This window comes from Gobius niger (genome assembly GCF_951799975.1).
Source record: "Gobius niger genome assembly, chromosome: 4".
In the NCBI taxonomy this organism is placed as follows: Eukaryota; Metazoa; Chordata; class Actinopteri; order Gobiiformes; family Gobiidae; genus Gobius; species Gobius niger.
Genome location: NC_136855.1, coordinates 23,444,335 through 23,464,906, shown reverse-complemented (window position 1 = coordinate 23,464,906; position 20,572 = coordinate 23,444,335). Strand labels below are relative to the sequence as shown.

At 38.7% G+C, this 20,572-nt stretch overlaps 1 protein-coding gene across 2 annotated transcripts; it reads left to right on the top strand.

The window, feature by feature from the left end:
* The first annotated feature begins 717 nt into the window (after positions 1-717).
* Positions 718-17,817, top strand: nedd4a (NEDD4 E3 ubiquitin protein ligase a). 2 transcript variants are annotated; one of them, XM_079555821.1, is made up of 29 exons: positions 718-975; positions 1,669-1,742; positions 2,243-2,321; positions 2,416-2,454; positions 2,530-2,583; positions 7,722-7,772; positions 8,466-8,527; positions 8,634-8,736; positions 8,826-8,992; positions 9,069-9,186; positions 9,782-9,946; positions 10,154-10,237; positions 10,397-10,516; positions 10,601-10,879; positions 10,963-11,040; positions 11,181-11,235; positions 11,309-11,367; positions 11,446-11,511; positions 11,598-11,827; positions 11,941-12,062; positions 12,374-12,444; positions 12,530-12,625; positions 12,700-12,773; positions 14,384-14,444; positions 14,647-14,706; positions 14,788-14,895; positions 15,000-15,096; positions 15,252-15,324; positions 16,427-17,816. In XM_079555821.1, the coding sequence occupies exons 1-29, from the start codon at positions 931-933 to the stop codon at positions 16,527-16,529; spliced, it is 2,793 nt and encodes a 930-aa protein (XP_079411947.1). In that variant the 5' UTR covers positions 718-930; the 3' UTR covers positions 16,530-17,816. The 2 variants fall into 2 exon arrangements, with proteins under 2 accessions (XP_079411947.1, XP_079411946.1); XM_079555820.1 differs by lacking the exons at positions 718-975; positions 1,669-1,742; positions 2,243-2,321; positions 2,416-2,454; positions 2,530-2,583 and adding an exon at positions 4,093-5,955 and having other exon boundaries at positions 16,427-17,817.
* The last annotated feature ends 2,755 nt before the right edge of the window (positions 17,818-20,572 follow it).

Below are 20,572 nucleotides of genomic sequence, written 5' to 3'. Positions count from 1 at the left end.
GTAGCCTATATATATATATTTAAAAAAAAACTTATCTGATTGTAACCAGAAAACTAAAGATAATGTTGATCAGCCTTCTTAACCAAAGATAAAGTACAACCAGTATGTACTTCCCTGGTCAGTGCCAAACACTTTTGGGATTTGAAAATGCTAATAATAGGCATAAATGATAGTACCAATATATGCAAAGATAGAATCACTTTGCTGAACAGTATTTAAATTGTTGATTTGTACAGTAATCTAGTGAGTTAGTTTAGCCTATTACTATTATTACGGCATTTGATTTGCTGTATGGCTTTTATGGTATATTACTTTTACAGTATATTTGTACAAAATATATTCATGATGGCAACTTTTACAATTTCCATTTTTTAAATTATGTTATAAATGTAATAAAACAATAATCAATAGCAATGATTTTGATCCATAATTAACCACTGTTGCTATGACTGTAGCAGCTGCCAAAGATATATCAAAACTGCTTGTGCTTTTTATGCAATATCTTGCTTACTCAATCATGTCTACCACCAGTGTATTCTCTCCATAATAATCTTTTTCTGCTGTGGTCTGTATAAAGCGTGTTTAAACAAGTTTATTGTTTTAATGTTTTTTTTAAGCAAATAAACTTGCAGCCGATGCATTTTGAGTGTTTAAAATGTCCAGTTGCCAACTATGTGACCACTGAACTGGTTACATTGTCCTGTTATTGTGAGTTAGTTCCTGTGCGGGCAGAGATGGGAGGTGAAGGAAGTACAAGCAGGAGGAGGAGAACTACGCAGAGGATGGTTAATGAAGAGGCGGTCACTGCCCGCCTGTAGGTCTGGCTTACGAATACTAGTACCAGCGTAAACAACAGAAGAGGCAGAGAAGTAACGATAAACTCGTCGTTATCTAAAGCTACGTTTCTAAGGGAAGATCGAGAGGGAAGTTATGGCGACCCCGTCTCCGCAGATCCGCGGACTTCCTGCAGATGAGGTAAAGCGCTCGCGCCTCTGAACACTCATGTGACCACGTCGTTAGCAACGAGCGACGAGTTGAGCTAACCAACTGAAACTTATCCTTAACGTCTGCGTGATCCTTCACAAAAATACCACTGTCGTGTCAACACAAAGTCTCTTAAAAATCGATTCTTACACTTAATTATGTGATTATGTGATTATTATTGCTACAGTGGCAGCGTAGATGATAAACCCACTGTAATATGGAGTCCAACAGGTTTGCTGGTAACGCCTTTGCCAGCAGCTGTTTTTCATCATCAATGACATTAACGTAGCTTTAACACTAGTTTGATTTAATTATATAAGTTACTTGAGCAAGTTCTTATGTAGCTAGGTTTGAAGCGCGATCCTGTTGTGTACATATAAAAGTTTTACGTTTATTTGTTCATAAACTGTGAGCAAAGGTATTATTGCGCAATTCATTTAATGCTAATGATTCACAATATTGTGGCCACTTTGCCGAATCACACGTGATTGATACGTCACGTAATCGATGGGAAATATAGGGATAGGCTCTATTTGGAAAAGGTCTACATATTCGTCTACTTTTGTAAATGACTTCCTTTACATTATTTCCTTTACAAAAGATATATATATATTATAAAAAAGAAACCATTAGTTGCATTCTTTGAACGTGGATCTAATTTAACAGAGTGCTGTGTTATTTCAGGAGGACACCAGAATTCTCAAAGTCAAAGTCATTGCAGGAATTGGTCTGGCTAAAAAGGATATACTGGGAGCCAGGTATGAAAATCACTGTACTGTCAAAGCATCATTGTTGCCCTTATTGGCTGCTGGCCGGGATATTTTTCCCAAGTAGCAAAATTACACTAATGCTAATGTTATTTTGTCATAATTCCTCAAACTATAATGTCCTTGCAGTCTTATAGTTTTAAAGTTTCTTTAGTTTATTATTTATCTAAGTTATGTTTCATGTTGCATGATTGAACTGGAAAAAAAGTCTTAGTTTGTGAACCTGTTCACTAACAATGGTAATAAAAACAATTCTGATGAAAAGAAGAATATTATATGTAACTGAAGTCCAACTGTGCAGCTGTTGTTATTTTTTTTATTTCACTTTATTGCTATTTTCGACAAGTGTATCAAGTACACAAGTCTATTTTTATATTTTTGATATAAAGGTCAGTTGTAGAGTTTGTGCAAGACTGCTTTGAGTAATAACATTGAAATATATATTGTCCAATATCTGCATCCTAATGAAATCTAATTTTATTTCTTTGCAGTGATCCATACACGAGATTGTCTCTCTATGATCCGGTTAATGGAGAGGTAACAAGTCTTCAAACCAAAACAATTAAAAAGGTGAATACGCCACGTAATTAACATCAACTATGAAGACTCGGCATATTCACTATTATGTTGTTGTATTTATCTTTTTGTATTTTTCGTATATAAGACTCTAGATCCGAAATGGAATGAAGAATTCTTTTTCAGAGTAAGTCCGAAAGCTTATTTTTATTTCTTTAGGCATAAGTATCAATAATGATCTTTTTGTTGTTTGTTAAAACAGGTTGATCCCACAAAACATCGCCTTCTGCTGGAAGTATTTGATGAGAATCGTCTGGTAGGTTTGCACTTTTATTACATTTCTTCTGTGTTATTATGACCTCATGCTATATTATTTCTTGCAGTATTCACATACATTTGACCAGATGCTTGTGGTATTTTAATTATTGGAAGCAATCCTTATAACTATACCTCAACTTATTACAATATCAAAATGGCTTAAGTACTGTTTTTCCTCTCATTTATAACATTAAGAGGCATGGGATTTTATTTGAGTCGCCTTTCCTTCGTTGCCTCTTAGAAATATATTTTTATGCAACATCATACAAAACTTCTTACTATTCATCAAACCTGCTTGTTAACCGCACCACACAACCAAATTCGAGTTGTGTTTCCGAATGTGTTTTTACTGTAAAACATGCAGCCATTACAAGGTTAATGGCATAGCTACCCCTATTTTGCCATGGTGTGTGCACTATTATTGGTAAACTGAGTACGTTAGTATGTAAAGCCGTAAATGTGGGTAAATCTGGCCTTAGACTGTGACATGATTATGTAGTGACCTAAGAACACTGTTTTACTGTGAAGTGAGTTTGCACTGTGGAGCAGTTGCATATGGCGATAGTTCTTCTGAAACCGCTGTGGTTTAAGACTGTTGGTATGATAGCACGGAGCTCGCTGGTTAAACAGTTACTCTGTGCACACGTGAGAAGCTTTTGGCAGCGCCAGAGCCTATCAGTTGTTCTGCTGACCCATTTCTTGCTTGCTGAGGTACAACTCAGGTCAACCTGTAGTTTGAAAGACTGGCTTTAATGCGCATGTACAGAAAATACAACATAAATGTGTTTCTGTCCTTGTATTTTTGTTTATGTTTTCAAAATTAATCTGTGGGTGTCAGGACCACCGAATGTATTTCGAACACTGACTTCAATATTCCACTATCTTTCAATTTTACTTTAAGCAGAAGACTTTTTTTCAAGCGAATGACTACTATGCCCTGTATTTCCTCACTTGATGAACTCCAGTCGTGTTCAATGTACAGATATGTTCAGTATGTCAAAGGCAAAGCTATTCAAATTAGTTACAACCCTTGCTGTGAAGTGCTTGATTACTGTTGTGCTCATGTTGTTGACTGATTTGGTTATCTTGACCACGTTATCGGTTGCTTTAGATGCTTCTTAATATAGTTTACTTAGGTCACTCTTTACAGTCACATGATTAAACAGGCTGGGTGTGGCTGTACGGTGTTGTTGCCTTGTCATGCTCCCAGTACGGTAGAAATAAAGAGGTGTGTTCTTCTTTACTATAATCTTAGTTGTAATCTTATTTGTGCCTGTGATTTAATAATAATATTGCTCCATCATTGTGCAAGACACATATCTTCTTTATATTGTTTTTTTTAGGATTTTTTTATGTATGTATGCATTTATTTATCCTTTATTGTTTTTATATATGCTAAATGGGCAAGTCTGACTTACAAAAGACTGCCTTTGATAAATACAGTGTCAACATTTATGGAACGGCAATCAGAGCAGCGCAAACTGTTACAAGAGGTGTCATATAACGGGTGTCAAGTCACTAGGAGTTGCCACACTGTTGTTTTATCAACTTCTAAATTTGTGCATTGGCAGCGTTTTGATATAACTTACCATACATGAGTTTCTATAGACATACATATTTGACTCGTGTGCAGAGCACTGTTCTTATTTCTTGTAATTTAATAGTTGTAGGTAAAAATATGTGTGGGGTGTAGAGCAGTCGAAACATAAGAAGAGATCTACAGCTGCAGGAAGTCGTCTTGAGCGCACTTTACCAGAGCTTTGGTCTCAGTGAGCAACCATCTTGTTTTTTGTTTATGCAGTCGGCAAACAGGACTGAGTGCACTCTTGGTTAAGACATCTGTCTGAAAGTACCAGCTGACTTGGATATCTGGATTGTTATGAAGCTGCTCAACACTGAAGGCTTTCATTTCTACTGTATATTTTTACATTGAGGAGGTCGTTAAAAAATGCTGTGAGAAACTGTTCGAGCTTCAGGGGTCGTACGTTTGGGTCATACCTCCAAACAGAATCACTGACCTTCTCCAACGAAAAGCTGAGATCAGCCTGGACAGGAATGTAGGTTGTCACCAGAGCTATTTTGGCAATGTAGAGCCAGTAATGATTGTGATCACAGCAGTGAGCATGGAGCAGTTGCTTTGCCGTCCGTTTTCCTACCAGCACGTTTATCATGAATAACCCACTGCCTCTACAGGGATTACAGAGTTAAACGAATGGCACGTCAGCTCCGCTTGCATTTTGCGTCAAGGAGAAGTAACACAGACCCTCTATCAGAGAGCCTCAGCAGCCATGGTGAAGACACTGAAGCCAGTGTGTCAGCTCACAGCCCCGCAGAGAGCCTGGCGCACACTTCTGTCCACTTGAAGGTGACCCCTCTGTCACCAGAGAATGGGATTTTACAGCAGCACTCTGCACTCTTTATACCCAGGATTAATGCTGGACCGTGTAATAAAAAGAGCGTTGTCCGTATTGCTCTGCAGCCTTGTGGAAAGCCCAGCGGGGATGTAGATTGCACCACAGAAGATGTTGAAGGAGGAGCATGCACAGGCTCTGACAAAGGCTCATGCAGCAGTATGGCTAGTGACCCTGGCTACTGTAGCAGCAACAGCATCTTTGAAGCAGAGTCCCCAGAAAAGCAGAGGACCACCCAGGAGCAAAATATACTGCGCTGTAAGTCCAAAGTGCCTTTGAGACGCTGTTCCTCCCTGGTTATCTTTCCAAAGAGCCCATGCAGCACACCACCAGCTTCTCCTGACAGCTCTGTGGCACCAAATGAAACTTCTCAAGATGTGGATAACAGTTGTGAGGGGTTTAGTGGAGTAAGTGGCCACTTTCCCCCAAAGGGGAGCTGTTCAATATGCAAGGCTGCTAGAAACATGGTGCAATTTAATAAAATGGAGGAAAGCAATAGGGTAATTGAACAGTCCTGCACGTTGGACCGATTGAGTCGTCACTCTAGATGTGTTCGACTGCACTTTGCCCATCAGAAACCAGTTTTACCTGGAAAAGGAGCTACTGTTCATCTGGGACATCCTGAGGCTTTTCATAGACTTCCCCATCCACCAGACAAACAGGAGGCTATCAAAAAACTGTACCACAGCACATCTGCTTGTTTATTTTCAAATAAACCACCAGATAAGAGGAAGAGGGCGTCAGAAAAAAGCCAACCACACAGTCATCGTGCGATACAAAGGAGTTTTTCTCTTGAGGTGCCGTACCCCAACACTGGGATTTCTTGTCATGTTTCAAACCAAAAACTCTCCAGCTCCTCTTCTCCTCATGTGCACATTCATTTGTCTCCTTTTTGCCCAAATAAACTTCCAAATGATGTTAATTCACACCTTGCTACAAGTCCAAGCAAAAGGTCTGAGGTCAGTATTTTAAATGTGTGTTTGTTGTGAATTTTTTTGCGCTTTGCTTTGAAATTGATAATGGTTTTGTTTGTTTAGAACTTTCTGACAGCTCTGCTTTGACAACCTTTTGTACATCGCTTGCTCTTTCTAGAAAACAGGAAAATCTTTGTTTGATTGAATATCTTGGAGAATCAATCAACATTATTAGAGTATTTTATTTAATTACTTTTTTTTTGTGCAGCTTATTGGCCTCACCCGTAAACTGAATTATAGTAGTAACTGGAAAGGTAGCAGCGGCTGTCATGCAATTAACAAGCCCAATGTGGGCAGTGATATTCAGTTTAATTTCTACAAATACATTTATTTGTGGTTCAGCCAAGTCATATTTTATAGTAAGAAGTTCTGAAAACCTTTTATTGTGTGACAAATAGCTTTCTAAATAAGTCATTATATTTATTATTCTGTTAGCGCTATGAGTAATTGCCTTAAGTATTTAGCTGAGCTATTTTTAGTGGTGGGAAATGCAGTGCCTCTTGCTGATATAAATAAAGTGACTCTGAAATATTCCCCCTGACTCCAGATAGTCTGGTGGTCTGTAGCACTGCCCAGTCCTGTGGATTCAAATTTAACATGATACTAGAGCAGAGCACTGTCATGCCAGCCATCTGTGGACATGGGGTCATGTAGGCAGATAGAGTGTGAGCCTTTCCCAGTAAAGGATGGTGTGTTCCCTTTGGGTCCCCCACAGGCCACTGTTTGTGAAGTATCAGTTATCACACCCCACCACCCTATGGCACATTTAGCACTTTGTCCAGTGAAAAGGTCCCCACTGCTTATTAGCAGGTGCTTCTAACCTGAATCGAATTAAAATATAGGTAATCTAGAGGTCTACTAGTAATAAGCTATCAGGCGTATGATGACTAGGTCAGTGTTTTATCAAGCAACTTTTTGAACTGTAATTGAGTGACCAATGAACATTTGTACTGTTTGTGAAAGTGTAGATTCAGTTGAATTTTGCTTTTAACTCACATTGCCATTGTGCAAACAGTTATATTTGTGCTCTTCACATTTTGTTACTAATTATTGAACAACTATATAACCTATGAATAGTCAGGAATACCAGCAGTCCTGGCATAGATTCATTCATAGTTTATAGTACTGTAGGAACTGGGAAGTCCGTGTGTTTGTTAATTTAACGAACACACGTAACGCTTTCTGTGTTATGTACGTTTGTTAACTGTGCAGGACACCTCCCTCTTGGCCCTCTGGAGATGTAGTTAGTTATCCAACTTCTTTTTGACCCTGTGAGCTACATTGACATAACAAAAATTACAGTGTGTGTCTTTTGAAGACACTTGTGTAACTGCACACCTTAGGTGGAGTTAACCCTGGAGATTTCATAGCTAAAATAATATTTCAGCAGAATAAAAGACAACTTCCTGAGGTTCCTCTTTATACTTAACTAAATTTAACTGAATATTTACAGATTCTTTTCAACAATGACAACAATAAAAACGCTTCTAAAATGATAGAGAAAGCATGGGAGGAGAAGTTTTGTAAATGACTGAGATGTTATAGGTAAAGATCAGTAACATTGCAGATGTCAAACCCTGACAGTCCAGTGTTCATTGGATATAGACATTTTGGAAAGATGGATTGCTCTGTGTAAGACGGTAGTGTGCGTTTCATTCACCAAAACACTACCCAGTATCCCACTGTGTCAGACATGTCCTTGCGTTTCTAATGGCCATATGCTAATATCTGTGCATCTCTTTCTCTGTCAGACACGTGATGACTTTTTAGGACAGGTGGATGTCCCTCTGAATCAGATTCCGGTGAGTATGTTGTCACTTACTGGAAAGAGCCATGTGCTAAATGGGTTCAGTGACTCATATTGACGTAGGTTAGTTGCAGTTGTGTTCCTTCATTTGCTTTATAGCTCATTAACCTCAGTTTGACCCAGTCCTCCACATAAATACTCACGCCCACATTTGGTTCCACTTGAATGTCAAGAGTTTTGGAAACACCGTTGACCATGTTTATATTTTTTCTTGTTCTGTTTTATTATAAACATAACTACACCCCCTCAATTGTCCCCATGCTGCACTTTCAGCTCAGGCAGCACAGTATGAGAAAAACTGCAATATTCTCATCCTGTCTTGAATATGGCACACTTATTGTGATGCCATATGTTACATCAAATTTAAACAAAAATTGTTAGCAGTTTAAAAAAAAAAAAAAAAAATTATTTAAAAAATGTCAATTGTGTCAAAATAAAACATAATAATATTATGTTTAAAATGGAACTATATTCAGAAAACAACCATGACTAAAACCTCAAAGTTACCGTACATAAAATATGTAAATCTCTGTCTGTTTTAGTGATATATCTTCGTGATATATTTCAGTGATATATTCTGCTTCCTTTCTCTCAGCCATAGAAATCTCAGCAGTATTACACACATCAGAGCATAAAATAGATGTATGTACCTGTAAAAACATGTTATCATTTTTTTCTTTTCCTTCAGACAGAAAATCCTAATTCAGAAAGGCCATACACGTTCAAGGATTTTCTGCTTCACCCACGAAGGTTGGCTTCATTTCATACACTTTTATTTCCGTACAGTTTTAATCAGTAAAAAACGATTTGTTCTTGAATAATTGTATAATTCACATTGTTTTTTGTTATTATGTAGTCACAAGTCAAGGGTCAAGGGTAATCTTCGTCTAAAAATGACTTACCTTCCTAAAAATCCAGACCAAAGTCAGGACCCTGCAGATCAAACTGAAGAGATGGATGTAAGCCCTACCATCACATTTTACACACTTACTTAACAGTTCTCACTTCAAATATTCTTACACTAAACTACATGGATGTTCATATGTAGCAGCCCGGTTGGGAGTTTCTAGAGTCCCAGGATATGTCTGGCCCAAGACAGAGCCAGCGCCTCCCTGCGCTGCCCCCTGGCTGGGAGGAACGGCAGGACAACCTCGGAAGGACCTACTTTGTCAACCATGAAAGTCGGACCACACAGTGGCAGCGACCTACTATGCAGTAAGTTTTGAGAGGTTTACCTTGTTTATTTCTTACAAAATGTGTAATTGTTTATTTTGTTTATTCTGTGTTTAAGGGAAAATGGCGTGGACTTGCAGACGAGACAAAGCAATAATGAGGAAGCAGAGCATGCTTTTAATACACGCAGACAGATTTCAGACCCCGTTGATCAGAGCACACAAGAATCTCCGGAGGTATTAAATGTTATCCTTTTCCCAGAGACACAATGGTCTGTGGGAAACAATAAGTGGGCAGCATGGTGGCTCAGTGGTTTGTGCTCTTGCCTCACAGCAAGAAGGTCCCAGGTTCGACTCCGGGTCGAACAGGGCCTTTCTGTGTGGAGTTTGCATGCTCTGCTCGCTACCCCTACCACTAAAAACATGCTACGCTTTACTTAACAGTACTTTATTTTACTTTAGTCCCAAGCTATCAAGATTGGTAAAATAATCAGAGTGGAGTCTTATTGGGGTGCCAGCCAGTGACTTTAAAGACATACAGATGTTTATATCTGTCAGAAGTACGTTCAGTTGCATGTGTTGTGGTTCTGGCCCTGGATAAACCTTGTTGGAGAAGGGCAGTGATCTGACAAACTCATGGAACAAAACAAGACTAACCACAGACGTCTGACTAGTCAGGCTTATGAAATATATCAAAACTGGCTTCGCTTAAAGCCTTTTGTCCCATCCTATTTCTTAAGATGATCTGAAGGTCATTTGCCACTTTTCTGTAAAAAAAAAATGCAGTCTGACTTTCACACAGTTTGAACCTGATGCCTCTCCTCTATTACAGAGCTGGGAGATCATCACCGAAGACAACTCCACCTTACATCACAGCAATAGCCTGGTCACATCCCCTCGGCCTCGTTCGCCTGTTGAGATTTATTCGTTTTGTGATGATATGAGCAACGTTCAAATTTCAGGAGCATCTGCTGCTGAACAGCACAGCTCTCCTCCTGTGAGTTTCTTTAAGGTTCATATGGTTCATATTACTTACAAGTTTTCTTTTGTGGATTGGACGAATACATTTCCAAAGTACCGGTATACAGATTTGAACAAAACAGTGTTAGTTATGTATTTTTTCAATGTAGACTAAAATAGAAGAACACGGAATCACATGTGAAGCAATTTGGTGAAAGTCTTGTGTTTTTCTCCTCTGTTTTAGAATCACACTAGTAACTCTCGCCATTCCAGTCTAAGGGGCAGTGCCCAGACTTCAACAGGGGAGGAACATCCTGTTAATCCTGTGGTATGTATTACAGTGACCGATGGAAATGTTTCGCTTTTTCTGTCTGACTGTGATGTGGTGACACATGAACTGTTGTTAACACACATGGACATGGAGAGCATTCTTACTGTCATTGAGATGACATTCTTTATATGCATTGATTTTTTTATCACACAATAGCTTATTCCAACCTCTGTGGGGTTACCTACGGGCTGGGAAGAAAAGCGTGACAGTAAAGGAAGACGCTACTTTGTGAACCACAATACCAGAACCACCACCTGGACCCGTCCTGTTGTACAGGTTAATATTCACACTACACTTTCTCTGCCAAATATTAAAATCTTTATATAGACAAATTAATGTGTCTTTATTTGTATCTTTCAGCGAGCTTCTGAAGCATCAGCCCCACAGATTGGGTCAAATGCACCGCAGAGCCCCAGCACATCACAAATGTCTGCATCTGAGGAGAGGCCGCCTCAGCACGTCCCAGGCCCCTCACAAATGTCAGCGTCTGTAGACCTAGGCCTTGAACCCACAGGCCCTGAACCCACAGGCCCAGAACCCACTCCCGAGTCGGGATCATTGCCAGGGGGTTGGGAGGTTCGCAGTGCTCCCAGTGGAAGACCATTTTTTATTGACCACAACACAAAGACGACCACTTGGGTAACAATATACTGATGAAAGTCATGAGTGAACACCATGTTCTGTGTGAGTGACACATTTCCTGTTTGCTTTCCTGTGAACAGGAAGATCCGCGACTCAGGATCCCTGTGCAAATGAGGAGAAGGCCCTCGCTTGACCCCAAAGATCTCGGCCCTCTGCCGGTAGGATCTTCTATTCTAGAAATTAGCAAAATTCAATAAAACAATTTCTGTTAATAAATGCAGCTTGACAACAATCCACCGCTGTATTTATGTATTTATATCTAATTCAAATACTTTATGTAAATTGTTCTTCTTGGCAGCCCGGTTGGGAAGAAAGAGTTCATTCTGATGGCCGCGCATTCTACATAGATCATAGTATGTATATACAGTAGGTAAATATGTTAGTTTCTATGAGAGCATTCTTTAATCATGAATTGATATTTTTCAGACACTAGGATCACACAATGGGAGGATCCCAGATTACAGAATTCAGCCATAACTGGACCAGTGAGTAGATTTTTGTACTTATACTTTGTGCTTCTGATTGTACTATGTGGAAGAAAATGTCTTATTTCTACCTTTCAGGCAGTGCCATATTCCAGAGACTACAAACAGAAGTATGATTACTTCCGAAAGAAACTAAAGAAACCAGTGAGTATTGTGCAACCAGCATTATTCTCTTGACTCTTTAGTGTAATGTAAAGTTCAATTAACTTTTACATCTGGACTTAATCTAGGCTGACATCCCAAACCGTTTTGAGATGAAGCTAAGACGGAGTGCGGTGCTCGAGGACTCGTACCGCCGTATCCTGTCTGTGAAGAGGCCGGAGTTGCTGAAGGCGCGTCTGTGGGTGGAGTTTGAGGGAGAAAAGGGTCTGGACTATGGAGGCATTGCCAGAGAGTGGTTCTTCCTTATGTCCAGAGAAATGTTCAATCCGTATTATGGGCTGTTTGAGTATTCTGCCACGTGAGTGCAAGTTAATCTATAAGTCAATACAATAGCTATTATTCAAGTTTCCTTTCTTTCTTGGGAGCAGTGGTATATTGAGAGAAAAATCACAGTTAATGTCTTTATTTCAGGGACAACTACACTCTGCAGATTAATCCAAACTCAGGTTTATGCAATGAAGACCACCTCACCTACTTCAAGTTCATTGGTCGTGTTGCAGGCATGGCTGTGTTTCATGGCAAGCTTCTAGATGGTGAGTTACTCCTTACTGCAGAGTGATAATGTGTTTTTTTTTTAATTACTGTAGGCTGCTTACATGTGCTTAAAATAATATTTAGTTAATAGCTATCCACCAATGTTTACTTAATGTATTATTTGCACTTTAAGAAGCAACCATAGATACTGTAGATAAGTAAGGTAATTTATTTTCATTATATTAAACTGTATATATATATCTTTATTAATACAAATGATGTCCAAATATTTCTTGAGTCATTCTTATGAACCCAACCGTGTGTATTAATGAAGTAATGACACTGATTTGTCATGAATTTTTGCTTAAAGCTTTCTTCATTAGACCCTTCTATAAAATGATGTTGCAGAAAACGATTAATCTCCAGGACATGGAGTCTGTTGTAAGTTTTACAAAGCATTCCTTTTTCGGTCCATTACATTGAATATAGCGCCTGATTTGCTGCGTTTGTGTCTATTTATTTTAAGGACAGTGAATATTTTAACTCATTGATGTGGATTTTGGAGAACGATCCCACAGACTTGGACTTGAGATTCACTGTTGATGAGGAGCTCTTTGGACAGGTTTGTTTGGTTCACAACTAACACTGTTGCCTAACTTTTGTAAAACTAATAGTTTGTGCGTATCGTACCTTTAGACTCACCAGCATGACCTGAAGCCAGGAGGCTCAGAAATTGTGGTGACCAATGAAAACAAGAAAGAATACATCCAGTAAGTGACAAACCCAGTCTAATTCATCTTTTGTTAGTCAGTAAGGATTAAAAAAAAGTTAATATTATAAAGCAAGATAAAGATCAGTGCATCAGTGGGCCCAGAGTTGTTCAAAATGTTCAGGTGCTCTTCGAGGACAAAAAAACGTGAAAACGTGGACTGAGAGGAAAAATGTGTCCGATACACTCTGATAGTTAGGATTAAAGTCCTTTATCAAGCAGGGGATGTCGTTTCAACCTGGCACGGTCTTCATCAGGGCAAGTAAAACAACAGGTGTGTTAAATAGCAAATGGGCATCACGTGAGATAATCACGCGATGCCCATTTCCCTGCCAGTAAAGGGTGAGCCCGAAATAAACATGATATTGAAACACACGTTTAAAATGACACCAGTAAAAGATCTCCACGGAGAGCATGTGAAAACAACATGCACAAAGTACTATGTTGATTTCCAGAAATATGTCCACAACATACAGAAAGCAGGCAAAACATAATATATAACACCAACGTATGAGAGGGACCTTATGAAACAAGATGAATGGTTTGTTTACTTTTATTTGTAGGTTAGATATTTTTCTAAATACTTTTGTACTGACTTCTGATTGTGTGCAAGAGAATAGTTTTGGGTTTTTTTACCCAAAAAATGAAATTGAAACACAAGAACATATTTTATGACAGATGCTTTCGTCATTGAAAAATACCTCATAAATGTACAAACAAACTTACTAGCTTTTGCTGTGAGCGGCTCAGCTCTCGTAAGACATGACTGTAACTTTACCAGGAGTGGGTACGTCTCCAGCTCGTCTCCATGGAGATGTGACTAAAGTCAGCAGATTTAAACAGCTTAGGTCCTCATCCAAATCCATTATTTGATTACTCACTGCAGTGATGGCATTTTCTGTGTCGAGCTGGTCATCAGGAGCATATATTTTTCTGATGGCAACAGTAGTCAAAATGTTACGCAGTGTGTCTTTAAGTTGTAAGTTTTTTTTTTTTGGTGCTACATTTTTAGAGTTTATATTTTTTAGAACTGACAGCCCCATGACTTAATTATATTATTGAAAGGAACGACCTCATGAGAGCATGTGAGATACACATCCAACAAATAATTATAAGAAGACAGAAATATCTGTGTGTTCATTTAGACCTGGGTACTTTGTGGCCTGTAAACAGTCGATCCAAAAGGTTTCTTTTTGGGCCCAAACTTTCTCCTGACCCCCTCTTGTATGTTGTGAGGGATAACGTCAACAACCATAGCCCTCAGGTGGTTGATGTTTGAGTGGCCGGCGAGGTTAAAGTGTTTTACCATAGGCTAATTTGGACTGTTCGTTTTAATTGCGTATTCATGTTCAGATAGTCGATCCTTGAGTCTACTTTTTGTCAATCCAACTTGTAAACGACATGGGTGGTGTTGCAATTTGCAAAGTGGCGGCGCGTGAAGGTTCTGCATCCAGTGGAGTTGACAAACAATGTAGTTTTATTAATATTTATTCAATGGGTGCATGAACCACATTGAAAAGGGCCCTTTGGTTTTGGGAAAAAAAACACTTTTGGTTTGGAGGCAGGGAGGTAATTTCTGACGAGATAAATATTATGCTCTTTGTTTTGCAGCCTGGTGATACAGTGGAGGTTTATGAATAGAGTACAGAAGCAGATGACTGCTTTCAAAGAGGTAAATTTATTACTTCCTATGTAGCTTTTGAAGTTTTTTTTAAACACTGTCAAACTTGGCGGAAGTCAGGTTTCATGAATGTGTAGCAACTAGCTACGCTTTGGCAGTCAGTCCTGTTTCAGGCTCTCCCGGATCAAGCGCAGCCGTCTTGATCTCTCGTTTCTCTTGGAACTAAAATCACAAATATGTGCTTTTGTTTCAGGGCTTCTTTGAGTTAATTCCACCGGACGTTATCAAGATTTTTGATGAGAATGAGCTGGAGGTAAGTTTTCTGCCCACACTGCCCACTTGAACTTGGTCTAAAGCTAATCTGTAAAAACGTTTGTTGTTTTCATCTTCACAGCTGCTCATGTGTGGATTAGGGGATGTAGATGTGAACGACTGGAAAGAAAACACAAAGTACAAGAACACTTACTGTGCCAATCACGTGGTGATCCAGTGGTTTTGGAAAGTAAGATGTCTTTTGTGCTTGAGCCCAATGAGCAGAGACTGGAACTAATTTGGCTCAAAGTGTTGGTATACAGTACAATAATCTGTTTATTTTCATTATTTTAGACAGTGTTGCTGATGGATGCAGAGAAACGAATTCGGCTCTTACAGTTTGTCACAGGAACCTCCAGAGTCCCCATGAATGGATTTGCTGAACTTTATGGTGAGTTTTTCAATTGTTTGATGTTTAGTTACTTAATGCTGGTTTCATTCTTTTTGCTATACTTTTATTTTGTAAAACTGTAGAACTTGTGTTTTCTCTTAGTTTTTTTGTCCAAGTGATTGAAATTTAAGCTTTTAAAACGTTCATGTTTTTAGGCTCTAATGGACCACAACTTTTCACCATTGAGCAGTGGGGAACGCGTGACAAGCTGCCACGAGCCCACACGTGGTAAGACATAGCATTATGAAATTGACGTGCCGTGACTTTCTGACAATCAAACAGTACAACAGTACAGTTAGCGGCACAGCGGTTAGTGCTCGTGCTGCACAGCTAGAAGCTCCGGGTTCAATTCCCACCTGGACCTTTCTGTGTGGAGTTTGCATGTTCTCCCCGTATCTGTGTAGGTTTCCTCTGAGCACTCCGGTTTCCCCTAGCACTAAAACATGTACAATAGGCCAGGATGAATCGCGACAGTTCATCCAAGGTCCTCATAGGCTTCTTGGTAACAGCTCTGGTCAGTGCTGTCCTTGTTCAGTCAGTAAGATGAGGAGGACGGCCGGGTCTTGGTAGGTTTGCAGTGAGGCCAGACTCTTTCAATTCCTGGATGGTGTATTTAACTGCACTTTGAGAGATGTTCAAAGCTTTGGAAATCTTTATAATCTAATCCAGCTTTATACTTTATCCCGGACCTGTCTGGTGTGTTTTTGGACTTCATGATGCTGTCTGCTCCCCAACAGTCTCTTAACAGACCTCAGAGACCATCACAGAGCAGCTGTGTTTGAACTGACATTAGATCACACTCAGGTAGACTCTATTTAGTCATTAGTCAACATGTGATCATTCAGAAATCATCAGGCAGCTTCTGAAGGGAACAGGTTGCACTAAAAGGAAAGGGTGCCTATACTTTTGCACATCACACTTTTCTTTTTTATAAAAAAAAAATCGAAATCAATTATACATTTTATTTCACTTCAAGATTGTGTGTCACGTAGTGTCTTCTTTCACATAAAATTTAAACTAAATATATTTATGTTTATGGTCCATAGTCTGGCAAAATGTCAAAAAGTTAACCATAATGCATACTTATGCATACCACTGTAAGTTTTATTTTGGTTTAGCAACTTTTCGGGAACGGACCTCAGTGACATTGCATAGTTAATGCATATTTGTACAGCTACAAACTAGCTGACTAGAGACTTGACTGGGAGCCACTGCAACATTTGCATTGCACTTCTGAATAGATGAAAATGTGCATTTTTATGGTTAAATCTAGTCTAATAGTTTACAAAAATGTGATAACTCTGTTTTTACTTTTCTTTTACTTTCCCAGCTTTAATCGCCTGGACCTGCCTCCTTATGAGTCTTTTGAGGAACTGCGAGAGAAACTCAACATTGCCATTGAGAATGCTCAAGGCTTTGACGGCGTGGATTAGGACTAAAGGCATCATTGTGTTTGGACAGATTAAGGACTGGCCTCAGACTCTTGGTAACAATCACATGAAGTTTACAAGTGAACCTTTTTTAAACTTCACTTTAATTTCACTTATTACTTTGAACTTGTTTTGCTCGAGCTGTTCGGATTGTTATGTTGTGTAAAAGATGATTATGCTCATCAAAGGTTTATTAAGTTATTTTGTGACCTAAATTTTATGTTTCTGAACAGATTAGATATTTAGCACTGATTTGAAAAGCCAAGACCTGGGGATTATGGGCTGATCTCATTCCATTCCATTAAAAAGATGAAAGAGGAAATTAAAACATTTGTAGCAGACGAGCGACACTTAAAATGAATGTCATTGTAAAAAAAAAAAGTATCATTATTAGGACCAGTAATGGGCTCAAATCATAGATTGTTGACTTATTATTAATAAAATACTAAATACAAAATAATAGTGTTAGCTACATACGCTCAATTTCTATGCAGTACTGTATATATATTTTATATGTGGGAATGTGACTAGATTTCCTAAATATTATGTACATATTTGTGTACATTTGTCTTCTTAAAACCACTATTAAGCTGCTTTTGACCCTCAGAAATGTGCCTAAATCATAATTGGATTTTAGTCATAGATATGCATATATTTGGAATACAGGGTCTTTAGTCCTGGGCCTTAAAAGACTTCAGTGCCTCTGGGTTATCTTTTTATTTTGTTATCTTCTTTCATTGGCAAATTGAACTGCTCGTGTTGTGGTTCAAAGAAATGCCTTGTCTTTAGGTGGACTCGTCATAGTGATTATAGCATGTTTACACTGCCTGTAATTTTTACAGGACAATTACATGGTCTTGTTTCTCTTCTCAGCGAACAGTTTTATACCTTTGTAAAGTGACTTATTTTATCAAAGTCTTACTTCTGAACCAGTTGTATCAGCACACTGCTTTTGTCACAGTTTAAAAATATCTTTCACTCTTAAATGTTTACAGAGGACTGAACATATCATGTTCTGCTCTTTATATAGCCTTCTTAAATCTACGTATAGAGGCCTTTATGGTAATGTATTGTATTGTACTGTATTGTACCATAGACTGATCATGTTCAGTTTTTAAGATGATGTAAATGAAATATTGCTATTGTAAAGTACACAGATAAATATAAAACCATAAGTGCTTTACCACAAAATGTCTTGTAACAAGACTGTAGCCGTTTGGACATGTAGACAGCCTTCTATTACGGCAAAATAAAAATTACCACTCACAGAAAATAAATATTTTAAATCCATCATGTGAACATAATTATTCATTGTGTCAACTTCATTTTCATTAGAAACATTACGTTAAAATATGAGGATTCAACCGATCTGCAAATTAACTCCACTTCACATGGGTCTAATTACAAACAAAACCTGATGAAGACCGTGTGTGTGTGTGTAGGTGTGTGTATATATGTATGTATATAGTAATGTAGATCACATAAATGATATTTTCAGTCAATATTTGTTTTAAAACATAAAATTATAATGTAATTGTATTATAGTGCTGTTCTACTTGTGCATGTATTGTAATATAGTTTTATTTCCAGCAGGGGGAGGCACAGTGCATATTCAACATATAAGTTTAATTCTGTGAAAAAGCTTTACAAATGTGTTTGTTGTTGTGAGACTGTATCTTAAGTTTTGTCAAAAAAAGAAGTCAAGATTAGTTTCTCACTTTAATATGACTCAATTGAAACTATTGCTTATACTTGTGCAGGGAGGCCTCCTTCGTGGGGCACTGAAACATCCCCCTTTTCTCCAACAGAGGTCAGTTGAAAGGTCAGGCCCATTCAAGCTGGGCTTTTGGACGTTACTGGGGTCAGTGGGGATGGGCTGTGTGTGATCGACTATAGTGGTCCTCGGGTACGCAGATTTCCCATGTACCCACAGTCCTGCAGCATTCATAACCTGATAATGACTTCTTCCATTGATCTGGTTCAGAGCTGACCCCGGCCCGCAGCAGGCTGACCATCCCTCCGCCCTCAGAGAACACCATATTGGCAGCTGTCGAAACTGGGTTCTTGATAAATCAAACACCCAGGGGAGGGACTCTCTGATCATGAATGAGCCACACACTTTCTCACGTTATGTAAGACTTCCATGATCACACAACACAGCACAAATACTAATGTTACTTACTCCTTATTACTTGCAGACATCAGTATCATGTATTACAAATGTATACTTTTGTAAGTCTATTGGGAATTGTTAGCTGTGGTTATTAGAAAGCTACTTATTGTGTAGTAAAAGTTTTGATGTACATTACACATTGTAATAAGCTCTTTCCAAACAATATATACACAATGTTGGGGAGAATACTTTGTATTTAGTTACAGAATACTGTAACGTATTCCGTTACTTTGTCCAATCATAGTACTGTATTCAGTACATGCATACAAACATGCAGCTAGATTCCAGCTGTTATGAACTTATTTGCTATTAATTAGGAATGTAAAAAAGCACTTTGCAAACACCTCCACAGCCCAGAATGACATAGAGCTAAACCTTTCCCCGGCTGTTTTGATTGATTGTTATGATTATGAAACTGAAATTTAATGATGAGTACTGTGAGGTATTCCTTTGATTTTAGGAAAGTAACTATTCTAAATACCCTCAAATGAAAGAGGGTATTTATAAATACTTTACCAGTGTTCAGGTACTACCCAACACTGTATGTATGACCTTGTGCGTAAGTGGCTTTGTAAGTCTTAAAACTGGATAAAAAAGTTTAAAAACATGAGATTTTGGTTTGTAATTTCATTGTAAATTCATAAGTGTTACTTTAGAAATATGATATCGCCCATGTCAGTAAATGTGTACAATGTAATAAGATTTCAGGTTATTCAACTGAGCTGTCCGTGTTGTGATCACAGATGGGAACCGGCCCTGTTCCTGAACAGGGCAGATCTGCGTGTGGGATGTCCCAGGAAGGGGCTGGTGTCTCCACAATGAGAGGTGGTCATTGGATCAATATCGACATTGACACAACAGCTGCCCTGCTCAGACCAAAGCCTCTTTATAATTGCTGGGCCTAGTTTTAAAAGACAAGGGCTGAACTCATTTCCATTAACATTTTTTTTTGTTGCTAATATTGGCCATTTGTTGTAGTGCATCTGGTCATGTCAATACTGCACCAGCCGCCCTGATGAAAGTGAATGGTTGTTGCATGTTGGGACAAAACCCCTCAATATGTGCACTTATCCTTAACACAGTTTACTTTTTTTAATCCTTAGTAGCTACTGTGCAATTGGTATCATAGGAATGATCATAAACAGGGCACTATTACCGTCAAATTGTACATTTTTACTACACCCTTTTAATTCAGCCCTAGTGACAGCATTTCTCTGTAGGCCTGGCCCTACATAACCTGAGCCTGCACTGTTCAATCTATTTACTGTCTTTGAACAGTGCATTTAGGTTGATCGTTTTCCCCCAAAATATTCAACTTGCAAAAGACAAGACTACTGGAAAAATATTTAGGGGACAGTTGGACCCAAAGTTAAACAGTTTGGGGGGAAAACACAACGTCATGTGTGGAGGACAAATGGAACAACACACCGACATCAAAACCCGATGCCCACTGTGAAGTCTGGAGCAGGAGCATCATGGGGCTGTTTTGTTGCCTCAGGGCCTGGACAACGTAATATCATCAATAGAAAAATGTATTCACAAGTATCAAGATATTTTGCAGAAAAACCCGAGACATTCACAACCTGCGTTGACTAAGTAAGTGAACCCCTGTATTAAACAGATGCTGATCCTCCTTTTGCAGCAATAACTGCTTTTCTGTAGTTGCAGATTAGACGCTCACAACGATCAGGATTTCTCTTTACCAAGCGGCTGTTGTTCAGTGAGATTCAGGCAGTTTACTTACTTATTCCACACTCTCCTGTGATGTTTACATCTTATGGATCAAATGTAATTGTTTGGGTGATATTACAGACACTGTTTACTCATTCCTGTGATTTTGATGAAGATCAGACCACAGACCAAGATCAGACCA

Excerpts from the sequence above, each read along its gene's own strand:
- nedd4a (XM_079555820.1), top strand. The coding sequence starts at position 4,798 with ATGGCACGTCAGCTCCGCTTGCATTTTGCGTCAAGGAGAAGTAACACA. Across the intron at positions 9,187-9,781 it reads GCACACAAGAATCTCCGGAG|AGCTGGGAGATCATCACCGA; the intron begins GTATTAAATGTT and ends CCTCTATTACAG. Across the intron at positions 9,947-10,153 it reads AACAGCACAGCTCTCCTCCT|AATCACACTAGTAACTCTCG; the intron begins GTGAGTTTCTTT and ends CCTCTGTTTTAG.